General features: G+C 40.0%; 3 protein-coding genes across 4 annotated transcripts in view; all 3 read right to left on the reverse strand.

Moving 5' to 3' along the window:
• The window catches only part of LOC124639935 (zinc finger protein 541), a 244,759-nt gene that overhangs the window by 127,390 nt on the left and 98,547 nt on the right, over window positions 1-18,822 (reverse strand). The gene's annotated exons all lie outside the window — the stretch shown is intronic.
• Window positions 4,757-7,625, reverse strand: LOC124639937 (vitellogenic carboxypeptidase-like). The gene is made up of 8 exons (XM_047177450.1): window positions 7,573-7,625; window positions 7,170-7,504; window positions 6,942-7,057; window positions 6,703-6,870; window positions 6,467-6,634; window positions 5,949-6,208; window positions 5,404-5,538; window positions 4,757-4,920 (listed from the first exon to the last, which is right to left on the reverse strand). The coding sequence occupies exons 1-8, from the start codon at window positions 7,605-7,607 to the stop codon at window positions 4,797-4,799; spliced, it is 1,341 nt and encodes a 446-aa protein (XP_047033406.1). The 5' UTR covers window positions 7,608-7,625; the 3' UTR covers window positions 4,757-4,796.
• Window positions 9,370-12,339, reverse strand: LOC124639936 (probable serine carboxypeptidase CPVL). The gene is made up of 8 exons (XM_047177449.1): window positions 12,294-12,339; window positions 11,884-12,218; window positions 11,656-11,771; window positions 11,417-11,584; window positions 11,181-11,348; window positions 10,228-10,487; window positions 9,869-10,003; window positions 9,370-9,538 (listed from the first exon to the last, which is right to left on the reverse strand). Exons 1-8 carry the CDS (start codon window positions 12,326-12,328, stop codon window positions 9,415-9,417), a joined length of 1,341 nt encoding a protein of 446 aa, XP_047033405.1. The 5' UTR covers window positions 12,329-12,339; the 3' UTR covers window positions 9,370-9,414.

The raw sequence follows: 18,822 nt of genomic DNA on the forward strand, positions 1-18,822 counted from the left end.
AAAAAATATTTTAAGTATTTAATAAATCGAAACATGAAACTCTCTACATCTGAATAGAAGTGGCAAACGATTCAGTAGTACGCGAGATAAATAAAAAAATTAATCGTTTTTAATCAATTCGATTTAACAGGAATCTAATTTTAAAGAAGGAATCTTTCTGGGCTCTTTATTAGTTAATTCTTTTCACTTACAAAATCTAGAAGTATTTTCCCGCTATAAAACCCATTCTAAGTCCTACATATGAGATATCTAGGTATATCGTTCAGTTAAGAAGTTTTAATACTAAGGGCGGTTTAAATTGTAGTCGGGTATTCCCCGGGCGGTCATCAATACATCATTATGTCTAAGTAGAAAGATATGCTGAAGCTTAGCTTTTCTGAAATCTTTCTACTTATATAGTTCTATGTATCTACGCTTTTCTGCACGTGTTCATATTTGTTTAACTTTAGCGTGTTAAAAAGTTACCAATTTGATTTGGGTAAGTTTTTCCAGCTGACAAGAAGAGTTATGTTTACTCTCCTAGTTCGTAAAAACATTTAAACAGTTGGATTGAAAAGTTTTTGAGTCATAGTTAGTATTTTTAACATAGTAGGAAAATAGGTTATTTGTTTTACTTGTATCCACGCGGAACAAGGAAAAATAGATTTTTATTTGTACAGAAAGCTTGTAATTTTCTTGTGTTAAAAATATTTATAAAATCTGTTTTAAACATTCGTTACTAGCCTTAGTAATAAAAAGAACTCTAAAAATCATAATCAGCCTAGCCTTTCCCAACTATGTTGGTGTCGGCTTCCAGTCTTACCAAACACAGCTGAGTACCAACCAGTATTTACCAGCAAAACCTAGCATAAAAATGTTCAGTAGCAAATACATGAAATTGTTATAGCATTGAGCGATACGAGGCACATTGATATCGGCATGAGTTCAACATGTAGGTGAAATTCTTTCCAACATTCACGGGCAACACAATATGTTGAAAATGTTGCTGAACAAAATACAATGCTCGATGCGTTTTTGCTGATATGGAATTAACGCAATACTTATTACTAAATGCTCTTTTAATGGAGGATTTATGATTATGGTTTGCACGGTATAGTAGAGGTCAATCGGTTAAGGGTATGTATATATGTAAGAATACGTGTGCTAGGTGCACTTTTGTAGTTGGTCACATAAAGGAAATTAAAAGTTAGGACTTATGTTCACAACGACATCTGTATTTACAAATCCCAAATACTTTAGTAGTGAGTGCTATAGTATTGCACTGACAATGTAAGGCCCTCACCTTATACACTTTAAAACTTTGCGGAATTCAAACCAAAGGTAAAACTTTACTGTTATAAAACACGTGTTTAAATCATCTCGCCTTTGTGAACTTCACACTATTTGTAGGTACTTTCAAAATATACAGCATAATAGAAACAAAAGACTGGCTCGTTGCCGTGGGGTAAATGGCTCGGAACTGGCATCGTTTTAGTGAACTGCGTCCAACTACGGAACCCCACTTTGTACCGAAAGCTAAAAGTTGATGCCTCGCCGTGAGGAAATTGTTTCAGGTTGAGCTTAAGGTTACTACTGAAAGTCACGATCGACTAAAATTGGTACATGTATTTTGGCAAACTTGTATTTCAAGGCAGCAGTGGTTCAAGTATTTTCCGTTTTAATAGTTCCGCAAATGGAAAAAATTGATAGTTATAACCAAGAATCACCCAAATCTAAAAAGTTTGATAAAATAATGGTTTGTTTTTCAATTACTTTACTAATAAAAATTTCAATAAAATATGACAGCCATGTCACATATTGATTTCTGACACTTACGCGAATATTAGACATTTAAATAAAACTACTTTTACGGATTTTATCGCGTTATATTAATATTATTTAATCCCGACGTTTCGGATCCTTTACAGCATCCATGGTCACGGGCAGACTAAGGTGTTGGTCGTCTAGATATATTAGTTACAAACAGCTACCCTACATTTTGTTGATTATTATTGACAATCCGATTCACGCAAAACGAGCTCACTGTATCCATAGGTCGAGCAGTTGTAGGCTTGGATTTTGATTTAATAGTTTCTATGATGGGATTCCAAGCAGGTGGTATGCACCAGCCATCTTCTCTATTGAAATTTGGATGTTTTTTAATTTCAATAGCCTCGCGAATCATCCTAGGTAGGAATCGGTTTTCTCTTGCAAGGACTTGTGGTTTATCAAATCTGATGTAATGCTGGGCCTTGTCTAGTGTGTGTTCACAAACTGCTGACTGTCTGGAACGGCGGTGTTTGACATCGGCGATGTGTTCTTTTACGCGGGTCCCTATGCTTCTTTTAGTTTGGCCTATGTAAGAGAGACCACAATCACATTCAAGCTTGTATACACCCGCATCTTGTAGAGGTATGTGACACTTGACAGGTGGTAAGAATTGACTGATCTTCTTCAGCGGCTTGAAGTAGGTTTTGATTGAAGCTCGCTTCAAGATGTAGCCAATCTTGTCTGTGACTCCTCTTATGTATGGAAGAACAGCAGGTAGACGCTCAACTGTGGCTGGTTTCACACGGGTTCTGCGACGAGGGCGCGGTACTCGGAGCTTGTTGTCGTGCAGTACTTGCTTGACATGTTGAAGCTCAGCACCCGGGTGTTGTTCATCGCAGATCCCACGTGCTCTCTGAAACAATGATTTACCAACGGTAGATAACTGTGTTGGGTGGTGGTGGGACTCACCATGAAGGTATTTGTCTGTATGGGTTTTCTTCCGATACACAGTGTGACTCAAGGTGTTATTAGGGTTACGGATAACCAAAACATCTAAGAAAGCTAAGGAGTTGTTTGCCCCAAACCCCAAAATTCAATTCACTATGGAGTCAGAGTTGGTTGGTGGTGTTTTGGTTATCCGTAACCCTAATAACACCTTGAGTCACACTGTGTATCGGAAGAAAACCCATACAGACAAATACCTTCATGGTGAGTCCCACCACCACCCAACACAGTTATCTACCGTTGGTAAATCATTGTTTCAGAGAGCACGTGGGATCTGCGATGAACAACACCTGGGTGCTGAGCTTCAACATGTCAAGCAAGTACTGCACGACAACAAGCTCCGAGTACCGCGCCCTCGTCGCAGAACCCGCGTGAAACCAGCCACAGTTGAGCGTCTACCTGCTGTTCTTCCATACATAAGAGGAGTCACAGACAAGATTGGCTACATCTTGAAGCGAGCTTCAATCAAAACCTACTTCAAGCCGCTGAAGAAGATCAGTCAATTCTTACCACCTGTCAAGTGTCACATACCTCTACAAGATGCGGGTGTATACAAGCTTGAATGTGATTGTGGTCTCTCTTACATAGGCCAAACTAAAAGAAGCATAGGGACCCGCGTAAAAGAACGCATCGCCGATGTCAAACACCGCCGTTCCAGACAGTCAGCAGTTTGTGAACACACACTAGACAAGGCCCAGCATTACATCAGATTTGATAAACCACAAGTCCTTGCAAGAGAAAACCGATTCCTACCTAGGATGATTCGCGAGGCTATTGAAATTAAAAAACATCCAAATTTCAATAGAGAAGATGGCTGGTGCATACCACCTACTTGGAATCCCATCATAGAAACTATTAAATCAAAATCCAAGCCTACAACTGCTCGACCTATGGATACAGTGAGCTCGTTTTGCGTGAATCGGATTGTCAATACTTAATAATCAACAAAATGTAGGGTAGCTGTTTGTAACTAATATATCAAGACGACCAACACCTTAGTCTGCCCGTGACCATGGATGCTGTAAAGGATCCGAAACGTCGGGATTAAATAATATTAATATAACGCGATAAAATCCGTAAAAGTAGTTTTATTTAAAAGCCATATCACAGCGCATCTCGAGGACCAAAAGTCACGTTACTGCACCTCTGCCTCGCGCTATGCCTCGTCGAGGGCAATACTTGCTTTAATCGAGGCCACGTCCTTACGAGCGTTAGCACGTGGATTTTTATGAGACGGCATAAAATTTCACTTAGCGTTTTCGTACGCCGGCACCAATTCGGTTTGTTAGGCTGACTTCATTTCGTATGCTACCAGTGTCATGTTACTCGCATCAAGGCGAAATGTGAGCTTTTGTTTCGTATTTGACGCACATGTACATAATTAAAATATTACATCCGTATCCGTATCCGTATTTGCGTGCGTACGTTTTAGCATTAGGAACATGATCCAATTATTACGCTGTTTATGTCGTTATTTTTGGAGAAAAAAAAACGGTACGTCTGAAGAACTAGTTATTTTGAAATTGTTTGTGGACATTCATTTCAGGTAAAAATAGGCAACCTATTCTTGTAACATCAGATGCCAACTTATTTTTCGGAATTCAATGAAGCATTTTTTGTATAATTTCATTATATTTAAAAGTATATTATAGTGGTGAATAATAGTGTTGTATCGTAAAAGAAAGCTTTTGCTATAGAATTAGAACATAAAATGAAATAAGACATAAAATCTAAACAGGCTTACTTCAGCTAATTTTCTCAATTTATTAGGAGTACGTTCACAGTTTCATGTAAAAAAAATATTACTTTCAGAATTTCAAGAACATTATACTGCTTTTATTCTGGTTGCATGAAGTAGTCTCTTCCAAAAGCGGGTGAAACCGAAAAGGAAAGCTAGATAAAATAGGAATGTGCATAAGGGATGCAAATTAATATCAGTCACAATCTAAGGAGTATCTATGTTCTGTGGCTCATAGAGAGAAAGAAAAAACAGAACCCCGGTTTATGAATCTATTTATTGAAGTAATATGAATTAAAAACATTCATTTGAACTTGTTGATGAACCGGTCGATCAGTAACTTGGCAGCTCGCGGCTGGTCAGCCGGCACCATGTGTCCCGCTCCACGCACGATCACGTCCAAGAAGTTGCCGAATTCCTTCGTGAAGCTAAAACAGTTCAATACGCTGTGGGTTAGCAGCGGTGAGGGAGTGTCAGACTCCTACTGACTAAAAACCGTCGTGTTCCGTCATAGGCCTTTTATATACCAGGGCCGCGGTATCTCTTTCGAACAACCCGCAGCCCATACATACCCGCCTTGGCTTGTAGAAATAGTAAATAGGCAAGCGAAATGCTGCCTAAAGTATGTTCCTTTCTAACAGACTTTTACACTGGCGGATTTTTCGAGTAAAAGGGAATGGAAAATCCGCCAGTCTTACAGTTAATATTACGATTCAACTCATCATCAGCCTATCGCAGTCCACTGCTCGTCACGTCACTGAGATCGATTTTCGACTTCTCGCATCCAGCTCCTGCCAGCCGTCTTGCGCAAGTCATCACTCCACCGTGCCTGAGGACGTCCTACACTACGTTTGCCGAGGCGATTCAACTGTAAAGCCACAATTAAAAAAAAAATTACCGAGATGACTCACGCATATATTCTGCCCTCTACAGGATCGAACAGTGCTTCTCTCGAACTGTTTAGGTATTGCTGTGCATGGCTCCACTTGAGACTCCTGTGTGTATGGACGGAGAGCGCGTACGCCACGATCACGTCCAGTTGCCCACTAGAGGAGAACATGTTATGCGTGTCTTTACTTGCCTTAAATATCTATTATATTAACTCGATTAACATCAAAATATATAGGTATCATAAAATCTCTGGTCTGGTAATCTTCATATGGAAGTCCACCTTAAGATTACCAGACCACATTAATTATGCATACCTATTAATAACACAATCCTACTAATATTATAAACGCGAAAGTTTGTATGTATGGATGTATGGATGTTTGTTACTCTTTCACGCAAAAACTACTGAATGGATTTTAATGAAACTTTACAATAATATAGCTTATACATCAGAATAACACATAGGCTACAATTTGTAAACATATTGTTCGAAATACTAAACCTGCGCAGACGAAGTCGCGGGCGCCAGCTAGTATATAATAAATGCTTGCAAAAAACACAATACCTGTAACACATAACGCCATAATTTTCCAATAACTCCTCCAACCAATGAATGACAGAATCATACATATCGTTTTCCAAGTTATCATGGACTATGGAACTTTGTTGTCTATATTGCATTTTCTTCACGTGGAGCGCGCTCTGAATTTCGGCTTTATTCAAAAAAGAAACGAACAAATCTTTGGAATATGATGCTTCTGGTAAATAGTTGTAATCATAGACATGTGAATATTGTCTGAACTTGTCAAAAACATGGTCAGCCAACTGAAAAACAAATTATTTCTTAGTCAGAGATACAGCTCGCGTCAAGTAACTGCCGCTCTGAAGGCGGCTACTTGTGCTTGGCTACGCCAACAGTCAAAATGTATCCACTATTGCGCATGCCTGACGACTTCAGAGTGGCGAAATTGGGATTTTGATATAATGTATTATTTAGATTTCACTGACGGTAACGATTAAAATATATAATTCAATAATCACTGAATAAAAATAAGAAACGTTTGAAACATTACGTCAACGTACAGCTTTGTATTTGTCATATATGCCTTCCTCCCAATACTTTTTAGCTAGTACTTTGATTTGGTGAATTTCTTCGGCTTGTTCAGGGCTCAGTAATCCTAGTTGCAGTCCAAACTCAGCGTAATGCAGTAATGATATGGGATCAGTCCAACCGTCACCTATAGCAACACCCTACGTCCACGAGTTTATAGATTAATTCAAATTCCCATTGTACACAAAAACATAAATATCTTTTATACCTTCAAGTTGATTGGCATTGTCTCATTTTTGTTGTTATGTATGTAGTGCCCAAATGCAGGAATGTATTTACCGGCGTACGATTCCCCCGTGAGAAACAGGGGTGCTTTTCTCAGTTCAGGGAAAACTTGCAGAAACTGCTGGAGAAAGTTAAGGAGGCACTCGCCCACCTGCAAACATTGAACATGGAATCGTAATATCATGTCTCACGGTGCTCCTCCAGTAAGACTTGACAACTGACCTGATCTTCGTTAGTGGCATATTCTCCTCCTTCGCTGAAGCTGAAGCCAGTGCCCGCGGGGTTGTCAATGAACAGAAGCGAGTAGTTGGAACCCCACGTGATGGGCATCCTTTCAACTAAGAGCAATAACGTCTTAACAATCTATTTAATCATTTTCTAAAATAAATGAACTAATATTCCACAGTAGTAAGTGCTGTCGAATTTAGTCATATAGAAAGAAAGAGACACCTGTTTCACCGTCATCACCAATTCGTATTGGTCCTATTTCTTCAAACAAGCCAAACAAAGAACTGCTACCCGGTCCTCCATTTAGCCAGATGAGAAGTGGTGTATCTTCTAGAGGCAGTCCCTCCGCGGGGAAGTACCAGAAAAACAGGTGCCACTTGGCAGTTCTGTTGACAGTGATGTACGCGGCGTGACTGTTGACGCCAGCGAATAAGCTCGCCTCCACTGCCGATAGCGCTTTGGCTTTCGCAGTTTCTCCATTTTCAATGTACGGCGTAAGTATAAGAGGAACATCATCCTGGTCTATTGGTGATACAACTGCACCGAGAACAGTTGCACTGAAGAAAAAAAAAAATGGTAGTTTTGAAAATTTGAGAGGTGAGAAATAATGAAATGTTACACCCACCAAAAGAATCCTAAGACGTATGCAACCCTGAACATGATTACTAAATGGCCGTCATAATAGGTGCAATACCTATTTAAGTAAATGTTTTAACGACTGGTAAAGTGTGAAGTTATTTTATCAAAATATCCATACCTTAATGAATATTACAAGTACAAGGTATGCATAAAAAGATAACAATAAAAAGTGTAGCAAAAGAATGCGACATTGTAATAACGTTACATTTTAACACTTCTCTGTTATTGTTGTGTCAAATCATCTTTCCGGTTATTTTGCTACGCTAATTCGTCCCAAGAATCCCTTCATCGTATTATGTCCTTATTCCTACCATATTTCATACCACAGTTCCCGGATGGCTTGGAACTTGGACCACGAAGGTGAGCACTGTCGTCAGTGTTGCCTGCTAGACAATACGCGGTTTTGCCGGGTCAGTTAGAACTTCAATCATAATAAATAACTGGCACAGATCAACTTGAGGGAAAATGATAATGTATATGAAGTTTGGTAAGAAATTGTAACTGAGCCATTGTATTATTTATTGTATACCAACCTATACGCCTGTCTATCTATAAACAGTGATCTCTCACTACAAATCATTTCAAAGTACCTACACGTTTTTAGCAAACGAATATTGTATTCGGTTTGACGAGGACCGAGGCTCGCTAAGACCGCAGCACAGTTGTATCTAGGTCGGTAGCTACCTACCGCTGTCTGTTACCGGTCGGTTAACTTAATTAGTGTCAGTTCACACTTCGGAACCTGTAGGTACAGCTCCCCAGGTAGTTAAGCTTACCTTTTGGTTGGTTTTCGGTCCGCAATTTCATTTTACACCGTAGATTCAGATTTTGTGTTTGGAATTAGGTCGTGTTAAGTATCAGAGTCTATTTGATAGTTTAGAAAGATCTCTAAGTTTGTTCGGCATTTGAAGATGTAATAAAATTAAAGGAATTAAATATTACAATTGGATTGTGTTTATCATCTGCACTTTAGGCCACCCGCACGGTGACGGGTAAATCACTACAACAGCATTTCCAAAGAGGGTTGGTGTCAGGCAGGCGGCCGACCATAAAACTTGAGCCGAAACTTCTGCAGCATGAAGAAAATAAATATTATGAGCGATATGGTTAGGGCGTACCCCACAGGCGACGTGCAGGAGCAGCACCCGGCTCTTGTGGGAAATGGACAAGGGTTGTCGCACCACAACGGGCGGGTGCGACGTAAGATAGAAGAGTATGGAAGGAGAAAACATGCTGCGCCGACCCCAAATAAAATTGGGATAAGGGCAGGAGGATGATGATTGTGTTTATCAGAAAATTATTCAGAACATCTTGGAGCTTACAAATTTTCATGAATAAATGGCATGACGACACTTATTTCGTAGGTAGGTATGCCACAGGTCATGCACCCTGACGCTCCATTCCCTATTTTTTTCTCCCAGTCTGTACTAAATAAAGCTCAGTATTTCAGCAAGATATTAATGCTAAAATTAAGGTGAATCCTTAATTTTGATCACTGGACCATAGACATTTGATCAATTTGTACGATCAAACGATTTAAATCATTTTAGCTAACTTTCTCAATTTATTAGGAGTACGTTCCCAATTTTATGTTTAAAAAAATGTATTACTTTAGAATTTTAAGAAAATTAGACTACTTTTATTCTGGTTGCATGAAGTAGTCACCTGCGGAAGCGGGTGAAACCAAAAAAGAAAAAAAAAATGTTTATAAGGAGTGCAAAGTAATATCAGTCAGGATCCAGGGAGTTTGTATATTCTTTGAGAAAGAAAAAAACAGAACCCCTTGCTCGTTCATAAATCCATTTATTGAAGTACGAATCCAGAACATTCATTTGAACTTGTTGATGAACCGGTCGATCAGTAACTTGGCAGCTCGCGGCTGGTCTGCCGGCACCATGTGTCCCGCTCCACGCACGATCACGTCCAAGAAGTTGCCGTATTCCTTCGTGAAACTAAAACAGTTCAATAGTATCTCTATTTCAGCCACCAAATGTATCAAACCAGGCCTAAATCTTTACTGAAGTGTCTAAAATGGCTAAATAAATTTGAATGAAATTTAGGAGATCGTATCTTAAAAGTACAATCCAGATATGGTTATGAAGCAATTATCATATACCGGCTTTGATTTATACAATTAGGAAATAGGCAAGCGTAATGCTGCCTAAAAGTATTTGTTCCTTGCATACAGACGCTGGCGGATTTTCCGAGGGCCAGTGTTACAGTCAATATTACGATTCAACTGTAAAACCACTATTTAAAAAAAATGTTCCGAGATGACTCACGCATATATTCTGCCCTCTACAGGATCGAACAGTGGTTCTCTCGAACTGTTCAGGTATTGCTGTGCATGACTCCACTTGAGACTCCTGTGTGTATGGACAGAGAGCGCGTATGCTACGATCACGTCCAGTTGCCCACTAAAGAACATGTTATGCGTGTCTTTACTTATCTTAAATATCTATTAGATACTAAAATTTTATGGATTCCTTTAACTCGATCAACATCAAAATACATACATATCTTAAAATCACTGGTCTGGTAATCTTTATATGGAAGTCCACCTTAAGATTACCAGACCACATTAATTATGCATACCTACTAATAACTTAAAATATAATAAATGCTTGCAAAAAATACACACTTGTAACACATAACGCCATAATTTTCCAATAACTCCTCCAACCAATGAATGACAGAATCATACATATCGTTTCCCAAGTTATCATGGACTATGGAACTAATATTAACATATTCCATTTTCTTCACGTGGAGCGCGCTCTGAATTTTGGCTTTATTCAAAAAAGGAACGAACAATTCTTTGGGATTTGATGCTTCTGGTAAATAGTTGTATCCATAGACATGTGAATAATGTCTGAACTTGCCAAAAACATGGCCAGCCAACTGAAAAACAAATCATTTCTTAGTCAGAGATACAGCTCGCGTCAAATAACTGTAGCTCTAAAGTCAGCTACTTGTGACGCCGACAGTCAAAATGTATGAACACACTATTATTGCCCATGCATGAGGTATGAACACACTACTATTGCCCATGCATGAGGTATGAACACACTACTATTGCCCATGCATGAGGTATGAATACACTACTATTGCCCATGCATGAGGTATGAACACACTACTATTGCCCGTGCATGAGGTATGAACACACTACTATTGCCCATGCATGAGGTATGAATACACTACTATTGCCCATGCATGAGGTATGAACACACTACTATTGCCCATGCATGAGGTATGAACACACTACTATTGCCCATGCATGAGGTATGAACACACTACTATTGTCCATGCATGAGGCATGAACACACTACTTTTGTCCATGCATAAGATATGAAATGGGCGGCAAAAGGTTCAAAGTGGCAAAATTAGGATTTTCATACCTTTATTATGTATTATTTAAGGTTTCAGTAACTGTAACGATTAAAATATAGTGATCCCATTATAATGGGAACATAATTATTAGTCATATTATCTGGTTAAGTTAGCTCTATGATACATCGGTTGTTGAAGCTTTTATAGTGAGCTATAAATCAGTGCATCAGTATAAGAAACTTTTAAAACATTACGTCTACGTACATTTTTGTATTTGTCATATTCGCCTTCCTTCCAATACTGTTTAGCTAGTACTTCGATTTGGTGAATTTCTTCGGCTTGTTCAGGGCTCAGTAATCCTAGTTGCAGTCCAAACTCAGCGTAATGCAGTAATGATATGGGATCAGTCCAACCGTCACCTATAGCAATACCCTACGTCCACGAGTTTATAGATTAATTTAAATTCCAATTGTACACAAAAACATAAATATCTTATATACCTTCAAGTTTATTGGCATTGTCTCATTTTTGTTGATATGTATGTAGTGCCCAAATGCAGGAATGTATTTACCGGCGTACGATTCCCCCGTGAGAAACAGGGGTGCTTTTCTCAGTTCAGGGAAAACTTGCAGAAACTGCTGGAGAAAGTTAAGGAGGCACTCGCCCACCTGCAAACATTGAACATGGAATCGTAATATCATGTCTCACGGTGCTCCTTCAGTAAGACTTGACAACTGACCTGATCTTCGTTAGTGGCATACTCTCCTCCTTCGCTGAAGCTGAAGCCAGTGCCCGCGGGGTTGTCAATGAACAGAAGCGAATAGTTGGAACCCCACGTGATGGGCATCCTTTCAACTAAGAGCAATAACGTCTTAATAATCTATTTAATAATTTTCTAAGATAAATGAACTAATATTCCACAGTAGTAAGTGCTGTCGAATTTAGTCATATAGAAAGAAAGAGACACCTGTTTCACCGTCATCACCAATTCGTATTGGTCCTATTTCTTCAAACAAGCCGAACAAAGAACTGCCACCAGGCCCTCCTTGTAGCCAGATGAGAAGTGGTGTATCTTCTAGAGGCAGTCCCTCCGCGGGGAAGTACCAGAAAAACAGGTGCCACTTGGCAGTTCTGTTGACAGTGATGTACGCGGCGTGACTGTTGACGCCAGCGAACAAGCTCGCCTCCACTGCCGATAGCGCTTTGGCTTTCTCAGTTTCTCCATTTTCAATGTACGGCGTAAGGATAAGAGGACCATTGTCCTGGTCTATTGGTGACACAACTGCGCCCAAAACAGTTGCACTAAAGAAAAAATAAATAATTGGTACTTAGTTTTGAAAAATTGAGCTGTGAAAAATGATGAAATTTTACACGCACCAAAAGAACCCGATGATGTATACAACCGTGAACATGACTACTAAACGGCTATCATAATATGTATGTGCAATAGCCATTTATAAGTAAATATTTTAACGACTGTTAAAGCACGAAGTTATTTTAGCAAAATATTCATACCTTAATAAAAATACCAAGTAAAAGGTATGCATAAAAGGATAACAATAAAAAGTGTAGCAAAAGAATGCGATTTTGCAATAACGTTACATTTTAACACTTCTCTGTTATTATTGTGTCAAAGCATCTTTTCGGTTATTTTGCTATGATTATTCATCCCAAGAACCTTTTCATCTTCATATGCCATATTATTCCTCCGTATTTCAGTTTGTTCTTGAACTTGGCTTGGAACTGAACTCAATCATGATAACACAACAACTAAAGGGAACATAATAATGTGTATATGAAAAGTATGGTAACAAATTATATCTCTGCCATTGTACCTTTAAACCAATCAATACGCCTGTCTTTCTATAAACAGTGATCTTACACTACAGATCATTTCAACTTACCTACACGTTTTTGCAAACGAATATTGTATTCGGTTTGACGTGGACCGAGGCTCGCTAAGACCGCAGCACAGTTGTATCTAGGTCGGTAGCTACCTACCGCTGTCTGTTACCGGTCGGTTAACTTAATTAGTGTCAGTTCACACTTCGGAACCTGTAGGTACAGCTCCCCAGGTAGTTAAGCTTACCTTTTGGTTGGTTTTCGGTCCACAATTTCATTTGACACCGTAGATTCTGATTTTGAGTTTGGAATTAGGTCGTGTTAAGTATCAGAGTCTATTTGCTAGTTTAGAGAGATCTCTAAGTTTGTTCGGTATTTGAAGATATAATAAAATTAAAGGAATTAAATATTACAATTGGATTGTATCTATCCGAACATTTTCATAAAATTATTCAGTACCTCTTGGAGCTAAGAATTGATCATCAGTAAATAGGCATTCATAGCTATGCCATCATGCACCCTGACAATCTACTTCCATTTTTTTTTCTCTCACTCTGTACTAAATAAAGCTCAGTATTTCAGCAAGATATTTACGCTATTCACGAAAAAGATCGTCAAACATCGATACGGCTCCCCAACCTCTTTGTACGGTCCACCGAATCGGCTTTGTCTTTGTTGATATACCCAGAAACTCCCGTTTGCTCTGCTGAACGTTCCGAATGTTCGGTTGTACATACAACAAGAATTTAGACGAACTTAGAGTTCAATTTGGACTGCACACTAATGTCGTAGAATGGCCGCTTTCACAAAGGCCTTAATTTTGATCACTGGACCAAAGACATTTTATCAATTGGTACGATTAGAGGATTTAAAACATTTTGCTGCAGAAGTTATATTTTTTAACCTATTAGATACCGAGAGCATTTAAAAATTAAATATTTCCATCTTTTTTTATTACAGTCCCTAATTTTTAATAATGTTCTTAACTAGAACAAAAAGACTTAAAATCTAGGTGACAACATTTTATTCGAATAGAACGATGATATACAATGTAATACAGTCACTCCTTCATTACAGTCTTCATTAAAATGAACGAAAAAGTGTTAAATTGTAGGAAGGGGCTGTTCTAATTTGTTCAGTAATTGCGAGGGATGCCGTCAGCATTAAAAAACGATCTGTCAGTGCTACGACAAATCCTGCAGACTGATCATCCCCACGATAAATTGGGACAGACGCTCTTTTAGACAGTTTACACTTTTGGAACACTTGCTCTTGATTTATAATGGTGATTTTTTATCAGACACTCATATTCGAGGTCTTCGACGAGTTTTAAAAGATTTGGCGGATTTAAAAACGCATAAATTTTTATCTCGTCTTAATTTAAATCTCGTCTGTTCTAATACTTTTGCTTTGAGTAAGAACTCATTCAATTCCGTGGAATTAGTTTCTCAAAAGCCAATAATCGCCAACATAAAACATCAAAATCCAAATCTTGACTTCAATCATAGATGTAAAGGAAAAAAGAAACAAATTCAATGCTAAGCTTTTAAGGGGTAAGTTAAATAAAGGAAACGGGAACTCGGCGAATAAATCCTGGCGGTATCTGAAGCCAGCTTTGAAATCACGCCGAGCACGAGAGGGTAGACAGAACTTTCTTTATTTATTATTTGACAAATCTCGTAATTAAACTCCATCGTATTTTAAGTGACTTCGCCTTAATTTTACGTTTGCAACTTTGAATTTTATTTGGAAGCGTAATCGTTTTTCGAGTTTGTGGATTTGTAGGCCGTTATTGTTTTTAAATTAGGACCTATGCATATAGAAACGCAGAGTCGATTTTAATGCGTATCCGTAGCGGAGGGGATTAGCTATATTATAATTGCTTTTATTTAAGGCTGCGAGGTCATGGTTAATCTATGTGGGTGTCCAAAAAACGTTTTAGAACCTTTTTGTGAAAAGTTTGAATGTTCAGTGAACTGGGCTGCAACATAAGCTTATCAGTAGCAAAACATAAAGTTTCCAAGTAACGTCAGCCACAGCGAACTTGTCCGCCGTGCCCAATAATTGTGGTACGAAATATGAGTGCTATGTGTCCCAATACATAATAACACCAGTTTCATGGACTCGGCCGAAGTTTTCAATCGAAGGGCCGGTCAATGATTCCCTACTTGGTCTTGTGCGGCCCTCCAAACTTTCCCTATAAAAGCTTCGAAATATGTTGTGATATTTCTCGGATAACAAGCAAAGTTTCGTCCTTCGGCAGTCATAAAAGCGGGGTGATATTTGGCCGCGGTTGGACTTGTGCCAAGAATTCCCGCTTCCTTCGCGCCTTGCTGCTGAATGCGAAAAATAAGATGTATTTGATTATTCGGATTATTGTCGCGTTGACGTTATTTGAATTTCTGATGAGAACTTTTGATATACTGCTATGAAGCTCTGATATTTTTTATTAATACTTTTTTGCCGATGCTTTAACACTTCAAACTCTCGGTGTTAAAAGTTGTCAGCGCAAAAATTGCTAACAATGTGTGTTTCTTCATGTTTATTACCACTACGCCTTAAGTTGTTTTATAAGTTGCTCGTTAACGGAATTACTTACTCGTTTTGTACAAAAAAAGAAAACGTTTTTATTTTCCCTAAATAAAGCTTGTGAAAATACTTAGTCAATGGAATACTTTTGTTAAGACTTGTTTGGAGATTTGTAGACTACATAAAACATTATCGAGTCGGGCGACTCAATTATTTCGGCATCAAAGCTAATGAGGGGTTTTTTTCTTCTATTCTGGCCCCGTTCATGTGTCAAACAAAATATTATTTAATTAAACATGAAAATTAAGCTGGAAGCTGACGACAGCGCTGTCAAATTGCGCTGGATTAATTTTGATTCATTTTGTTGCTCCCACCTGTTCTAAATTTAATTATGTCGGAGTTCGCTTCATAAGTAGCTATCTAATTTCACATGATCTACAGACTGGAGAGATCTAATGAAATTCTTTGTACAAGACAGCAAATAACGACGGATTTGTACGTCTTCCTGTTCTTAACCAATTCAGAAATGAGAAACGTTTAGTGTTGGAATTAATGAAATATTCGCCATGTTTATTATTACGTATATTTTGGAGAGTTGGACAGTAATGAGTTTCGTTTCATTATGAATTGGTGTGTCCTTCAGAGCTTTTTGGAACGTTGAGATTTTAAATGACAGGTAGCTAAGTTGTATATAAAGTTAAATAAGGGTTCGACTATATTTTTGCTTAGCTTAGTTCTATTAGGTAATATCTTAGAATCCCTTTAGGCGGGTGTTTAGCGGTTTGCGTGGTGGAGTTACTCCGACCTGTTGCTACCTGACGGTATTCCAAACTTCAGAGCTTGTGGGCCTCAGCTTTAGAGCTTTGAACATCTCTGGCTTGAGTATTAAGAGCCTATGTATGTAATGCCCGTTGAAGTCTATGAGTAAGTACAGAGGTGCCCTTGGGGATATTTCGAATACATTTACGAAGACACTTTGTAGGTATTGATATAGATTATGCACTTAATACACTATAGGTATGAGAAAAATACCTTCAATAAACACTACAACCTTAATTGTCAATAGTTTTTTTTTGTACATTTTTTTGTATAAATATTTATTTCTACGGGTGACTGACCCACTAGGTTCCAAATGTAATTTACCTATATACCTCTACAAATGAAAGTCACGTAGCTTCCTTATGCTTGCACCAGGGTTTAGTAATTATACACTACACAGTGACATATTGAGTCACAGCCGATCCGATCTACCGGTCCATTTGTGCATGTAATGTGTCATCATCATCAGCCTATCGCAGTCCACTGCTGGACATAGGCCTCTCCAAGTGCACGCCACTGAGATCGATTTTCGGCTTCTCGCATCCAGCTCCTGCCAGCCGTCTTGCGCAAGTCATCACTCCACCGTGCCTGAGGACGTCCTACACTACGTTTGCCGAGGCGCGGTCTCCACTCTAGAACTCGTTTACCCCAACGGTTATCGGTTCTTCGGCTAATATGGCCAGCCCACTGCCACTTCAGCTTGCTGATTCGGTAGGCTATGTCGATGACCTTGGTTCTCTGACGGATTACCTCATTTCTGATGCGATCCCTCAGAGAAACGCCGAGCATAGCTCTTTCCATAGCCCGCTGAGCGACTTTAAACTTGTGGACCAGCCGTACCGTCAGTGTCCACGTTTCGGCTCCGTAAGTCATGACAGGTAGGACGCACTGATTGAAGACTTTTGTCTTTAGGCACTGTGGAATCGACGATGTTAGGACTCGACGTAGCTTCCCAAATGCAGCCCAACCCAACTGAATTCTCCTATTCACCTCGTCCTCAAAGTTGTTTCTACCTAACTGCAATGTCTGCCCGAGGTATACATATTTCCGAACAACTTCGAGAACGGCGCCGTGTATCGCAATCGGTTCCGGTAGAACATGTTCATTGAACATGACCTTGGTTTTGTCCAAGTTCATCCGTAGGCCGATGCGTAGAGAAGATTCAGCCAGGTCGTTAAGCATCTGTTGTAGGTCCTGCAGCGTTTCCGCCATGATGACGATATCGTCAGCAAATCTCAAGTGAGAGATGTATTCGCCATTGATGTTGATGCCGCGTCCTTTCCAGTTCAGCGTCTTGAACATATCCTCCGCCGCGTAGCGACGGCTTAAGAATACATATGTCGCTACCCCTTCTTCCAGTGGGTGTCGTAGAAGTCGACTAATGGAGACAATTGCACCGAACACCAGTGCGAGAGAAGGAAAACTCGAAAAAAAACCCTCTATCAACCCGTCTGGCCAGCGTGATAGCAGTAGGCTAAATACCTCCATGAGCAGCACAAAAAAGCCACGGCCCCTAGTTCCCGGCAGTCCCGCTATTCCCGGTCACGGTGGCGACCGTGGTTACGGCGGGGCAAGGGGTGCGAAGAATCTCCGGGTTACGGGAGGCCACCAAACAAAACTGACTCTGGCGACGTACAACGGCCGCACGCTACGGCTTGACTCGCATCTGGCGCAACTCGAGGTGGAACTTGGGAAGATTAGGTGGCACATATTAGGGTTATGTGAAGTTCGAAGAGAGGGGGAGGACACCATAACCCTCGAATCAGGTCACCTAATGTACTTCCGAGAGGGAGACCAACAATCCCAAGGTGGCGTTGGGTTTCTGGTTAATAAGTCCCTAGCTGATAACGTTGTGGAGGTGTCTAGTGTGTCGAACAGGGTAGCGTACCTTATCATAAAGCTCACCGACAGGTATAGCCTCAAGGTAGTGCAAGTGTACGCACCGACCTCGACACATTCAGACGATGAAGTGGAGGATATGTTTGATGATATATCAAGGGCCCTCCACTTCACTACAAAGACCCATTACACCGTTGTCATGGGGGACTTTAACGCTAAAGTGGGAGTACAGATTTGCGGCGAATCGGCAGTAGGATCCCATGGATTTGGAAGCAGGAATCATAGGGGGCAAATGCTCGTCAACTTCCTCGAACGCGAGGGGCTCTTTTTGATGAACTCCTTTTTCAAAAAGCAGCCCCAAAGGAAGTGGACGTGGCAAAGCCCCGACACTATGACAAAAAATGAGATTGACTTCATCATGACGAACAAGAGGCACATATTCAGAGACGTCTCCGTGATCAATAGGTTTAATACCGGTAGCGATCACCGACTTGTCCGAGGCTCTCTGAATATCAACTTCAAGGCCGAGCGTTTCCGTCTGATGAAGGCCAGGCTCCGACCAACACTGCTCCAAAACATGACAGGATCCGAAACGTTCCAGTCAAATTTGGAGAACCGATTTGCCGCCGTGGAAACCACAACAGACGTTAACCAGAACCACGAATATGTGGTTCGGATCCTCAGGGAGGAAGGTTCGAGATTCTGTAACATGCAGCGTAAGGGCAAGAAATCAAAGCTTTCGGAAGAGACTTTAGGGCTTATGAAGAAACGACGTGAAAACCCGCCTGTCACTTCGTCAGCTAAGCGGGCTCTAAACCAAGAGATCAACAAGCACGTACGACGCGACCTCCGGTGCTCCAATACTCTTGCCATTGAA

This window comes from Helicoverpa zea, chromosome 20 (assembly GCF_022581195.2).
Source record: "Helicoverpa zea isolate HzStark_Cry1AcR chromosome 20, ilHelZeax1.1, whole genome shotgun sequence".
NCBI lineage: Eukaryota > Metazoa > Arthropoda > Insecta > Lepidoptera > Noctuidae > Helicoverpa > Helicoverpa zea.

Excerpts from the sequence above, each read along its gene's own strand:
- LOC124639937 (XM_047177450.1), bottom strand. The coding sequence starts at position 7,607 with ATGTTCAGGGTTGCATACGTCTTAGGATTCTTTTG. Across the intron at positions 6,635-6,702 it reads CAATGCCAATCAACTTGAAG|GGTGTTGCTATAGGTGACGG; the intron begins GTATAAAAGATA and ends TCGTGGACGTAG. Across the intron at positions 5,539-5,948 it reads TATGGCGTTATGTGTTACAG|TGGGCAACTGGACGTGATCG; the intron begins GTATTGTGTTTT and ends GTTCTCCTCTAG.
- LOC124639936 (XM_047177449.1), bottom strand. The coding sequence starts at position 12,328 with ATGTTCACGGTTGTATACATCATCGGGTTCTTTTG. Across the intron at positions 10,488-11,180 it reads AATATGACAAATACAAAAAT|TTGGCTGGCCATGTTTTTGG; the intron begins GTACGTAGACGT and ends TTTGTTTTTCAG. Across the intron at positions 9,539-9,868 it reads GTAGAGGGCAGAATATATGC|TTTCACGAAGGAATACGGCA; the intron begins GTGAGTCATCTC and ends GAACTGTTTTAG.